The 12,507-nt window shown below is 38.1% G+C and overlaps 1 protein-coding gene across 2 annotated transcripts in view; it reads left to right on the plus strand.

Annotated features, from left to right (window-relative positions):
- The first annotated feature begins 1,265 nt into the window (after positions 1 to 1,265).
- Positions 1,266 to 12,507, plus strand: part of VSNL1 (visinin like 1) — a 52,537-nt gene continuing 41,295 nt past the window's right edge. For both annotated transcript variants that reach the window (XM_068404753.1, XM_068404762.1), the window contains exon 1: positions 1,266 to 1,427. In XM_068404753.1, coding sequence (XP_068260854.1) covers positions 1,266 to 1,427 — 162 coding nt within the window. The remainder of the gene's footprint in view (positions 1,428 to 12,507) is intronic.

A 12,507-nucleotide genomic window follows, 5' to 3' on the forward strand; every position in this document is an offset into this window, starting at 1 on the left:
AATGTTTAACTTTGTGCCTGCTCAAGGAAGGTTCCTATAAAGGAAATTATATAAATATATTGATTCATTGGAACAGAGCAAAGTATGTCCTTCTGAGGAGAAAGAAGCTTCCCCTTTGAAATAGGGGAATATGCCAAAAGCAATAGATTAATATCAGGAATGGGTGGTGATATGGACAATCAATGCGTTCAGTGTGGTGCTGTCATTAGAGACAGATGCTATACTGGGAGATAAAAATGGAAGTGCTAAGCTAGGCTCATAAAAGAAATTATTCATCACTTTGCAGTTCTGTACAGGACAAGTTAAATACTGTCTGTCATCTGATTAAGAAATAACTGAAAGACATCTGTCGTGAAACAAACTCTAGAAGAATGGGAAAATTTAAAGGAAAGGTTTTCTCAAAAGTTCTTTCAAAGGACATCTTTGGTCAAATGTCAAAGGACCTGGAAATATCTCAAAGGGCCAACATAAGCAGTACTGAAGTATCTATACACGCATGCATATTTTGTATTTCTGTGTGTTTTATGTTTAATATTTATAAGTGTGTATACAAAATGATACAACAAATGTAGTGGATATCTCCAGACTTAACAGTGATGAAATATAAACCATCTATTGTGTATCAAGTATGCTCTAAGTATACACATACACATATACCTATACGTTTACGTATGTGTATATATACATATATTTGCGTATATATAAGAATTACATTTATTTTTTCCAGTTTGGTTTCATCATTTTTTGAGACCAAGTGTGTGTGGACTCTCGTGTTGCTTCCTCCCAGTGGAACATCTAGTGCTGTACATTTCAAGCCTGTCTGTCCACAGCCTTGTACCTGTGAGGAGTAGCTGCTAACGTGGGTGTCGTATGAGAAGAGATTTTCAAGACAAAGATAAAGAGGAATTCTGTGGATGTCCTGAATCTGTGAAAAATTTTTGTTAAATTCAAAGAAAAAGTGAAGTCATCTTTTTCAGCCTTAGTGTAAAGAAAAGCTAGAAATTACCCAATTTGAAGGCAAAGGAGCAGTCTGTCTCCAGGCCTTAAGAATGAAAGAAGAATGTTGTCTTTATCATCATTTTCAGCTTCTAATATTCAAGCATAGCTTAGGTTCCTGTTCAGTAGCGAATCTGTGAAGTTGCGTTTGACTAAAGGCAGCAGTGGGTATGAAACAAGTGATGAGTTTGAGCTTTGTCGCCAATTCCAGTTTAAAATGTTCACAGCAACTTGGCTAATTGTATTAATTTATTTCTTCTTAAGGCAGAATGGGGAAACAGAATAGCAAGCTGGCCCCTGAGGTGATGGAGGATCTGGTGAAGAGCACGGAGTTCAACGAACACGAGCTAAAACAGTGGTACAAAGGATTTCTAAAGGACTGTCCAAGTGGTAGACTGAACCTTGAGGAGTTTCAGCAGCTCTATGTAAAAGTAAGTTATTTATTAAGTTCCTATTATTTGGCCGTAGAAAAGGTTGCAAAGTAATGTAAAGCAAACATATGGTCATGAGCTGCCAGTCATTTAGGCTAAGGAACACCTTTGCTTGGAGAAGCAATGGTGAAGACGAGGAGATAAATGGGAAGTGCTACCGCCATCACACCAACAATTCACATAGCTACAGTGACCAGAACCAAAAGTTTAGAAAAAAAAAGCTGTGATTTACTCACAAGAAATATATTCTCTGCACTCTGTAATTTATGGGCCTCTTTCACCTTCAAAGAGTGGTTGTGGTCCTGTTCAATAAATGGTGCTGTACCCCTGTAATACCACTGGAGTATAAACCATGTGATTGCTGGATCTACTCATATAAAATACTGTCCTTTTGCTTTCAGAAAAAGTGGTGAAGTTTCGTGACAGTATGTCCTGCAGATAAATTACAGACTGTGCACAAAGGATTTCTTTCTCTAAATTTTAAGTGTTGCCTTCATTTTTTCCCTACTGTCTCTTTGCTCTTGTTATATAGGAAAGGAAAACCAGGCTGCTTGGTTTATTTTCTTCTTATTTTTCATTATTTTATCAAGTTCAATGTAGTCTTTGCCTTACATTTATTATGTATTTATTCTGTAACAAGAAGAGCATGGGGGCAGCATAAGAAGTGTATTCATGTTACAAAGATAATTATATTTTAATTCAGAATTGAGTGTCTGCCTAAAGGTCAGGGACTTCAAAGTAATTTTAATTAGGAAAAATACTGGATGGCGATGATGAACAGTAGGATCAGAACGGTTCATAAATACAATGTGAGGCTGAATAAAAATAAAAAAGCCTTTCAAATATAAGTAGTTAATATTGAGCACACTGACAATTTCTGCAGACGAGTGGGACTATCCATCTTTTCCCTTAAATGCATGCTACAGTACTTTCCTAAATTTCTTCAGCCTTGAGCCAGATCACTCCGAAAATTATTACCTAAACCCTTTTTCCTTCTAATGAGTGATCTAACAAAAACTGCTAACTCCAGCTTCCATAAATACGCTTCTGTCTTCATATTTTAATATTTATTGCTCAAGATGTTGTCTCACAACCCTTTTCTTAAGAAACTACTGACTTTATAATAACTGTTATTTTCAGATGAAAGTATTTTTACTGCCTCAAGTATTGTGCTTGTTATTGACTGATAATTCATAGCTTCCATTTTAAACAGTACTCAGTGCACATCCAGGAAGATCAGACATCTAATCATTTCTCATACATGCTTCTGAGGAGAGTAAATGGTCTTTACAAAATATGCGTTCCTAATAAAGTACGTCAACTGTTTAACTCTTTAGAAATCATTATTTTCTTTTTGGCAAACCACAGTAAATGGATTAAATTTTTTTTTTAATGATTTTGTGTGTTGTGGGGAAAGATGTCTTCTGAAAATAGCTCGAAACTGTTAGGACTTCCTCCCTTCAAAGGGGTGTTTGAAGTGTTCACAGATATTTCACAAGATACTTTACTCATGAAGTATCAGAGAGCAAGTTCAATATCACGTTTATAAAAACGGTAGTGCAAAAAATAACATGAAGAGCATGGCAGTATTTTGCTCTTGAAATTCGGAGACAGCTCTGTAGTCTTAAAAGTATCTGGCTTTTAGTTTTATGGCCTCGTATATTTTTAGATATGCACATCAAATAAGATTGTCTCCCTTGCTTTGGTAGTTATGGGTTTTTGAGATCTGCTCTGTAATGGCACTGTCATATATTTAGTCCAGTTTATTGTCATTCTGTATATAATGTCTGTATACAGGGTGAAATACTAATTTTGCAGAAGAGAAATATGATTAGCTGTAGTAAATCCAGAGCTTTACTTCTCCTTCTGTCACAGAATTGCATGTAAAATAATGGCCCTGGGCTCTCTGAGGAGCTGATAGTCTGAGTGTCGGCTGTGGTGGTGACTTCTCCTGTGTAGGATGTTCTGCCTGCCCCGGCTGCTGGCTGCAAACAAAACCCCACATGCGAAATCTGATCTTTCCAGGAGGAGCCACGAGCTGGAGATCCAAATCATTATGATTACATTTACAGCACTTCAGTTCCTTTAATACATATTCAGGGTGAAAATGTATGAAATGTGTATTGATTAGTAATTCCTCTGCGTGAACTTATAGTTGGGAGGGATGACATTTATCTGTTGATCTGAACTGGATTTTATTGAAGAAGATTTCTATAAATCAATATATTTGGAAAAGAAATACAAGACTTACCTTCAGTTCAGATTTACATTTTCTTAAGATGACAGTGTTTCTTTGTTCATGACAGTTGTGTGGTGCACTTTCATGTATTGATAAAAGGGTGTTGGTCATCTAACTAAGATGCAAAGAAAGCTCTTATTTTCTTTTACTCACACACAGGAGAAAATATCCTCAGCTTAAAGAGCAAAACCACTTTATATCATATAAGGAGCAATATTTTGAGGTGAATTTCATGGTTATCTCCACTTACTTCTCTTCCATCATAATTACAGAGTGGGGTGCACAATCTTGGGGCACAAAACGGCTATTTTTTTGGATGAAACGTAACTAGAAGATGTGTCCTGGGATCACACCTAATGTATTACTGTTTCTAATGCCTGCTAATAAGCTAGAGTCTGTCTGAAGTAAAACATCCAGGACACGTGTGATGTGGATGTCAAGTCCTCAACACTAACTCTTCCACTCTACATATTTGCATCAGTTGCGCTGTGCTGTTTACTGATGTAGATGAAGACTGTATTGACTAAAAGGGGGCATTACTCTAGCTTGGCTTGGAAGCCTTTGCTATTGAAGTTTCCATGATGAACACAAATCACGCAGTGCTTAAAATAAATAGCAGTGATACAAATGGACTCTACAGAAAAATTATTTGCAGCACTTTTAGTGGAAGTGTCTATAAAAATATTTAGTCAAGAACACCTCTTTTAAAAAAGCAGCTAATAGAAATATACTTTATACTGTTGCATATTTAGTATTGCCTACAATCTTAACAGGTTCATTAAAGATATTGGTACATTTTTGGGTGGGTAGATTCTTCCTGGGATCCAGAATCTGTGGCAAGCTATTAGAGCTCATGTTTCCCTCCATGGTGCTGGATGAGGTGAATGCTTCAGCAGTTCTGGATATAGTTAATTGAAGAAATTGTTTATATACTGTAAGCCCAGAGCCACAAAGAGACCTAAATGCTGAAACACCAAGTTAGCTGTCCCGACAGTCTGCACAGAGCGTGGGAGGGGGAGAAATTTGTGGATATCATTCTGAGGAAGCTGAAAATCGAGCCAGCATGTTGTAAACAAATGTGCCAATGCAAAACCACAAAGTAATGCTCAGGACAGGAATTTATATTAAATTCTACATTTCTCCAGGGTATATGCGTCTGTTTTCATATGGGAGTTGCATCTTTCAAACCTCTCCTGCAGAGAACTATCTAGGACATTACAAGTCAAAGCAAAATCAAGTGACTGGAGTCCTTTTTCTTTCTCTCTTAAGTAACAAAGATAATGTGCACACCTTACCTTTACCACAGTGGTTTAAGTACTCATCAAGGTGTAGGAAACTCTGAATCAATTATCATGTCCCTGTAAAGAGTTTGAATCTGCACTGCTCACCCTCTCATTGCTCTACCTGTGATGAGACAGGTCCTTCTGGGCTGCTGGCAATATCCCAATTAACCTCTTTTTCTGCAGGGAATAGTGATAAGTAGCGTCGGACAGGCTGGAACCTACAGTTTCCACCTTCAAAGAGAATATCCTAACCATTAAGCTTAAACCTTGCTTGCTTTCTTCATTTTCCTTTTTTCTACCTAAAAAGTCCTTAATTCTCTTATCTTACGTAAAACATCATTAGCACTGTGGGCAGAGAGCTGAAGGAATTAATATACAAAACTGTCATTAAAATAAAATATACCAATAAAACATTCTGGACTGTTCCTGTCATTCTTGAGGGTTTCTTGCAGTCTAGAGGGCCAAATACATTTTCCTTCAGATCTTCTGAATGTACTGGGTTTAGATTAATATGCCCTACAGTGTGTAAGTGTGCATAATCAGTGCTAATGTTCACAGGAATTATGCATGTTTATTAAGTGGAAAATAGGCTTCTATATTGTGATACTTCTTGGAACTGGGTCACTGAACATGAGAAGCATATCCTCTGGATTAATAACAGAAACAAGCACCAATTGTCCTTTAACTGGAAGGGTGGGGTTGGGAGTGATCATGATATAATGCTAGCATTAAATAAAGTCATTTACTCTGTGACTTTATTGCACATGTATTATTTAGCTATGTTTTGGGATTTTATAGATAACATTTAAGTGGAAAAATATATTAAAGCTATTTGATTAATTACAATCAAATGGTTTGTCATATTTTTGCCTTCTCTCTCACATTCTGTGATTCTGTGATTTCCTGCCTTGAAGGGAATTGATTTCTAGTCCTTCATTTTAATATGTGTAGAACAAAAGAATCTCAAAAATCTGTTGAAATTTAAGTGGGTATATTTGCAGCCTCTTTTTCTCTATCCAGATTTTCAAGACAGACTAGCATCTTTCTAAAGATGGCACAGAGCTCCTCAAAATGTTATGTTAGAGCTGCATTTCAGGCTCTCAGTGGCTGTGAAGAAGTGGGATTCCAGAAGAGCACAGCTGTGTTTACAGATGCCCCTAACATAGATGCAGTTGCACTGGCAGAAACTGATTTTCCTGGGACCATCTCTTTTAATTGGAAGAGCTGTGCTGGTTTTACAAGTGCAGTTTGGCCATGTAAGTTCTCCCTATAATGGGAGTACATTTGAAGTATATTATACCAATGTTAGGTATATTATACCTGCTATAATTAATATATTTAGGTATATTATACCAATCATTTATTGCTAAAGAACTACAGCATGTTTTGAAATCATGCAGATTATTGAAAATACTGATGTATCTACTTATACAATGATTTTAGCCCATGCTGTTGCTACCTTCCAGAAGATTACATCTGGAGTGCTAGCAGACTTCCTGGACGGTATGACAGCGCGTTTGTTGGATGCACCACCTAAATTTAACTGCAACACAGAAAACATCATATGTATTTATTTATAAACATGACTCTAAAAGATCCTTAAACAGGTTACTAGTACTGCTGTGTTATTGAATTTTTAAAACTGATATGGAAAAATAAAAGTATTATTGTTACATTAGAGACAATTAGAAATAGCATTGGATGCAAACAAGTAAAGCAACAAATAGCTCTGATCCAGGGACATTACAAGGTGGCTCTATAAGAAGCAGCACATACATATGTAGATAGGCAAATAGAGGCTAGAAAGAACAGAAACATTATTGGCATCAGTGGAAGTTTTGCTTTGGGAGGGGGGTTGCAGAACAATCTACGAGGTAAAGATTCTTAATGCATTCCTTAAGCACTTAATACAAATCTGCACTTTTGAGACAATTAGAGTAAAATCATTGGAAACAAATGCTCCTAAAGAGTAAAAAACTTTTCACCAGAAGTGCAGTGAAAGTTCCTGTGAAAGGAAAATTAATATAGCAGAATCCAAAAGTGAGTGTGCTGAAAAGCAAATGTGTTTGCGGTCCAGCATTATCACAGGGGAGTGCTTTTCAGGATGAAGTATACGTTTAGTGCTCCAAGACTGTATTAAAATTAGGTTTTGATAACTTTAAAAACAATTGCTTTTCATACAGGACTTGATTAAAAAAAAAGGCATGGTCTTGTTGCCTGGATATTTTCCATGGAAAACTGTTTTTGCCATTATTCCTCCTCCTCCTTCTCCTTATAAGCATGAATAGGCAGGTGCTGTGCCAAAATACAGGTCTACCAGAAAACCACATAAGAGGCTTATTATATGTTTCAAACAGAAGCTGAAATTGTGCTGCATGAGTTTTAAAACAAAGGGCCAGAATGCTTCTTACATATAAAACCAAAATCAAACAAACCCCGAAGGCAGTGTTAACTTTGAAGCTGACTTTGAACGATTCAGAGAAGGGGAGGATACTGGAAACATGCCCTTCTGCTGCATGTCTGTCTCTGTGCTGATCCCAGGAAAAATAATGGCTGGACTTAATATCATTTTACAGAACATTTTTCAAAATCTGCTTTTAGTAAATAGAGCTTTAAAGATCAGCAACCATATCAAAAAATAAAATACAGTAAATAAACAGGGATTCTCATTTAAGCTGCAAAGTAAAATGAAAACAGTAATTTTCAGAAGAGGACCAGCACACCTGGTAGTGAACTTTCTGAAAATACGGCTATAATCACAACACTGGATACTAAGGGCCTTTAACAACACAGAATGGAGTCAGTTTAGATTGAAATCCTAATCTCACTGAAGCTAATGGGAGTTTTCATTCCTGATCCTTATTTAAGTGCTTAGGACTGCTCTGAGCTCTTGAAATTGTTTATCATTGTGATATCTGAGTCCTGTGAAGTCTGGTGCAAGCTCCATTAATGCCCAGTCCTACAAGCTGGATCTAGAGTCTGGGGAGCTCCTCTCATCACGTGTAAACAACTTATGCATTGCTAGATGTCATTTAAAGGCAGCAGTTATTTAAAAACTAAGTCTGTATGGATGAATGGTGAGAGTAAAGGTCTGAAATTATTAGAAAAACAGTTTCAGAGGCAAAGAAGGACAAGTCTTTTTCTTTTTGCAGCATTATGGCTAGTGGCTAATTTTAAAGGCTAAAATGTATTTTTCTTTGCTTCTGTTGCAGAGCACGTAATGGCCCATATCCTCCAGACGATCTCTGGAGACTCTAAATCTAGAAAATGAGGAAGTTGGACAATTCTAAGAGATGAAATCTAAATAGCTAAATCTTAATTGCTCCAAACAGCAGCTTGTGGAGTGTTCAGGCTTGTGGGATGAATCTTCCTGATGCTTGAACAATTCAGTAACATATGCTGACACCCCCTCTGTGAGAAGCAGGAATGATGGTCACATGAATCCATAAAGCAGTCTGACTGTCCAAAGGCATCTCCAGGGCTTAGAGTCAAGAGATATGTGGGGATGTGAAGGTTTAGACAAAACCTCTGATTATTACTAAGTATTGAATAGTTCTTTAATTCTGTGTTTATATGTGGTTCCTGGAGGCACTCTAAACTAACTTCAAGTCCAAAGCATTGAAGAGAGTACGTCCAGCTGGGGCAAGACAATCCAGCCTGGAATGCTTAAAAATCTCACCATGTACATGCATGCCCTGGTTTCCAACATAGCCTGATAAAAGAACCCAGGCTGGGTAAATTTACCATCAATAACATGCAAATTAGTTTTACTTCATCTTTTATTTTGAAGGAAGCTCACCAGTTCAAAAAACTGCCATGCATTTTTATAAGGGACCTTATTTCTTTACAGCTCACCTTTGCTCTGTGTTGGATTCTTCAGAGAAATAAAAATGATGAATTTGGGATACTGTGATTATTTCTATAGCAAAACACTGAATTCATTAATACGGTTATGATTTCCCTGAAGGGTGATACAGAAGGAGTGGTGCAGCTTGGATGGAGAGAGCCATTGTTAACACCAAGTATCAAAGACCTCAAAGAAAAAAAAAACAAAAAACGGTCATCACCAAGTCCCATAGCTGTTGTGGTGTTCAGGTCTACTGTTTGCTGCAACTAATTTTACCATTGTTAAGTAGTCCTCAAAGCAGTCGTCAAGACTGACCAGAGGTTCACAACCTTTACCTAACCTGTTGCAAAAGTCAAGTGTATGGGTCTTCTTTCCTTCTGAAACTTCCTATTTTCTAGCTCCCTTCATACCACCTCAGTGCTTTCCTTCTCTTCACAGGAATGGTGCTCACGAAACCAGTGAAAACCCTTGAGGATGTGCACTGGAGAGAGGGAGTGGTGACACGGATTGTACTTTTTTCAGAGATTTTCCCTTCTCTTGCAATCTAAATAAAATAACCATGAATGGAGCATATAAAGTCTCTATATTATGTATGGACAGTTGAGATAGATACAAAAAGGTTAAACCACTTGCTTGATGTCTTTGGCAAGGTCAGGGTTGAAATTATTTCATGGGTCAAAATATAAATGGCCCTTATTTTATTTCTTCAGAGTGAGGTTTTTTTTCCCTACAGAATGGCTTGGGAATGACTTCCTGGGGTCATAAATGCACATTATAGTATGGCACTTCTGGCCAGACTTTAATCATAGAATATATCATAGAATCATAGAGTGGTTTGGGTTGGAAGGGACCTTAAAGATCATCTAGTTCCGTACCCCCCTGCCACAGGCAGGGACGCCTTCCACTAGACCAGGTTGCTCAAAGCCCCATCCAACCTGGCCTTAAACACTGCCAGGGAGGGGGCATCCACAACTTCTCTGGGCAGCCTGTTCCGGTGTCTCACCACCCTCACAGTAAAGAATGTCTTCCTAATATCAATGTAATAATCAAATGTCTACTCTAGATCTACACTGTGATATGCAGTCTACAATTAAGCTGTGACCACTTCTTAGTGGGAACCTGTATTTTAGGTCTTCAGTAACTTTGATTTGGAAAACTAAAATTTGTTCTGAAGGCTAGTAAGCATGTGTTTTTGTTACTTGAGACGAAGTGAATTAAGGTCTTTCAGGGACTTCAGCTTGTCACATTTCTCGAGCTATAAACATTTCTGTTTGTTTAAAATATATTAAAAAAAAAAAAGCTGTTTGGTATTACAGGATTCCTGACAGAGCCTTTGAAACCAGGGCACTTCACAGAATCACAGAACGGTAAGAGTTGGAAGGGACCTCTGGAGATCATCTAGTCCAACCCCCTGCCAAAGCAGGTTCACCCAGAGCACGTTGCACAGGGTCACGTCCAGGCAGGTTTTGAATACCTCCAGAGAAGGAGACTCCACAACCTCCCTGGGCATCCTGTTCCAGTGCTCTGTCACCCTCAAAGTAAAGTTTTTCCTCATATTTAGATGGAACTTCCCATGTTTCAGTTTGTGTCCGTTGCCCCTGCATTTCAGCACTGGAGTAAACTAATATGATTTAAAGTATTTTATTTAATAACATAGAAGTGTTTTCCTCTAGTGTCAAAGTCCGCTTCCAATATCCCACTTGAACACAAGGCTTGGGGCTGAAAACAGTGTTCTTGTTTCATAAGGTGTGAACGGGAACTTGATGCTCGGAGTCCTTTCACCTTGATGTGACATCTCTGACTCCATGCCTCAGCTTCATCTCCCCCTGTCCTCAGGGAACTCATCAGTCCCTCAGAAAATTAAATTACCTTAGTGATATGTACTTCCAGAGCTTCCCAGATGGACAGCTGTGAGTCACTGTATCTGGGTATGAGTACTCCAAAAATTAAAGGGGTCCAATTAGCCTGGACCATGGCTCTTGCAGCCATGCATTGCATCTCAGCCTGCTCCATCTGCTTGTAGTACTTTGAGATGGCAAATCACTATTACCACTGCAATGCATGCTGCTGTGGGTAGCTATAGCTATGCAGGTAATGAGACATCAGGGTTTTTTTGGGGGTTCTATGGTAGGGAGAGACATTTGGAAGCTCGCTTAGTTACCAAGTTAAATGCAGTTTTTATTATGATGTAGACATTAGTTGAGATTCTAGTCAGGTTTCTACTAATCATAGTCTGAACGTTTCCAGTACCTTGGGATATCAGCTTTCTTTTTCTTCAATGAGAGTAAATTTCCATCTTTTCACGTTTAATTAAGGCTCATAGGAATAGACTATTTGCACCGACAAACCTATTGATTGCTGAATAGAGATGACTTACCGCTACTTGGCATAAGAATTAGATAGCTATCTTAATTTTACATTCAATCACAAACAAAACAAAATGAGAAAAACATATGGTTTGGAAGATAAAGTAATCAACACAAGGAAATTCAGACTGGAGGAGATTTTGCCATTTTGCTGAAATACATATGAAACATTCTCAGAAGAAGTAGGTGTGAAATCCACCTGTATAAGAAGTTGTGAAGTTTGGCTGGCTGGTTGCATGGATAGCCCAGAATGGAATATGCAGCTTTAAATAAAATCTCCTTGTAGTCCAGAGAAGCAGCAGTGTAAGCAGAAGTGTAAATCAACACTACAATTCACCTCAAAGTGAATATCAAAGTCAATTGGGGATTATTTCCATGTTAACAAAGCTTAAAAAAAAAGGAATTAAAAATTCTTAGGTCATTAATTGAAATAAGATTTTATATGGACCTTGTCAGCAGCTTTCAACAGAAGTACGTTCAATTACGAAGGTATTTCTAGATGCCTGTGTCCCCTTTCATTTGGAAGGATATACCCTAGAATTGCTGTTATCCCTTACTAGGCAATTGCACACCTGTATGCGTACTCAGGACTCTTCACAGCTTTCTTTGACAGATATTCACTAATTTGCTCCTCCCTGTCAAACTGATCAGGCTAGGAGACTGTTAAAGCGCTATTCCAAGATACATGAGCTTTGGCTATGTGATTCCTGTCCCTAGAACTAATAGCAAATACACAAGAAGTGATTAAAAGGAGCAGTCCTTGAATTTGCTTTCATGTTCGCAGGCTCCAGCTACCACTACTCCTTGTGTCCCTGTTGGCTAGATCTGTGTCCTTCTTCTAAATACCTTTTTGGTATAGGGAACACTTTTAATTGTGTTAGTGTTTATTAATGTAGCAATTACAGTGCCTAAGTTTATAATATGTGTCAGTACAGATAATTATGTAATTAAACCGTGTAACTGAAATGATGGAGTTGTCTAAGAATGGACCAATTAAAACAAGAAATTGTGCCGTGAAAGCCTCACAGTACACCACAGGTAAAGCCTGCAGATGACTTCAGGAGTTGTCCTCCCTCCTAGCATGGATCTGTTTTCATGAAAAAGTCCAGCCAACTGCTTTTCAGCCGGCTGCTAAACATGGGTAGCTGGAAGGTGATGCTCTTTGGATGTGGTCCCGGTGAAATGCAGATGTCCTTAGTTCCCTTCAGAGTCTCCCTACCTACACACACATGCCTTAACTCCATCAGGAAAGGATACAGTTGTTCCTCTCACTAAATCACTGCTTCCCACTTTCCCTCTCACAGATTCTGGTGTCACTTTGGCAGGTCAGGTGCCATCCTGTGTA

This window comes from Nyctibius grandis, chromosome 1, assembly GCF_013368605.1.
Source record: "Nyctibius grandis isolate bNycGra1 chromosome 1, bNycGra1.pri, whole genome shotgun sequence".
In the NCBI taxonomy this organism is placed as follows: Eukaryota; Metazoa; Chordata; class Aves; order Nyctibiiformes; family Nyctibiidae; genus Nyctibius; species Nyctibius grandis.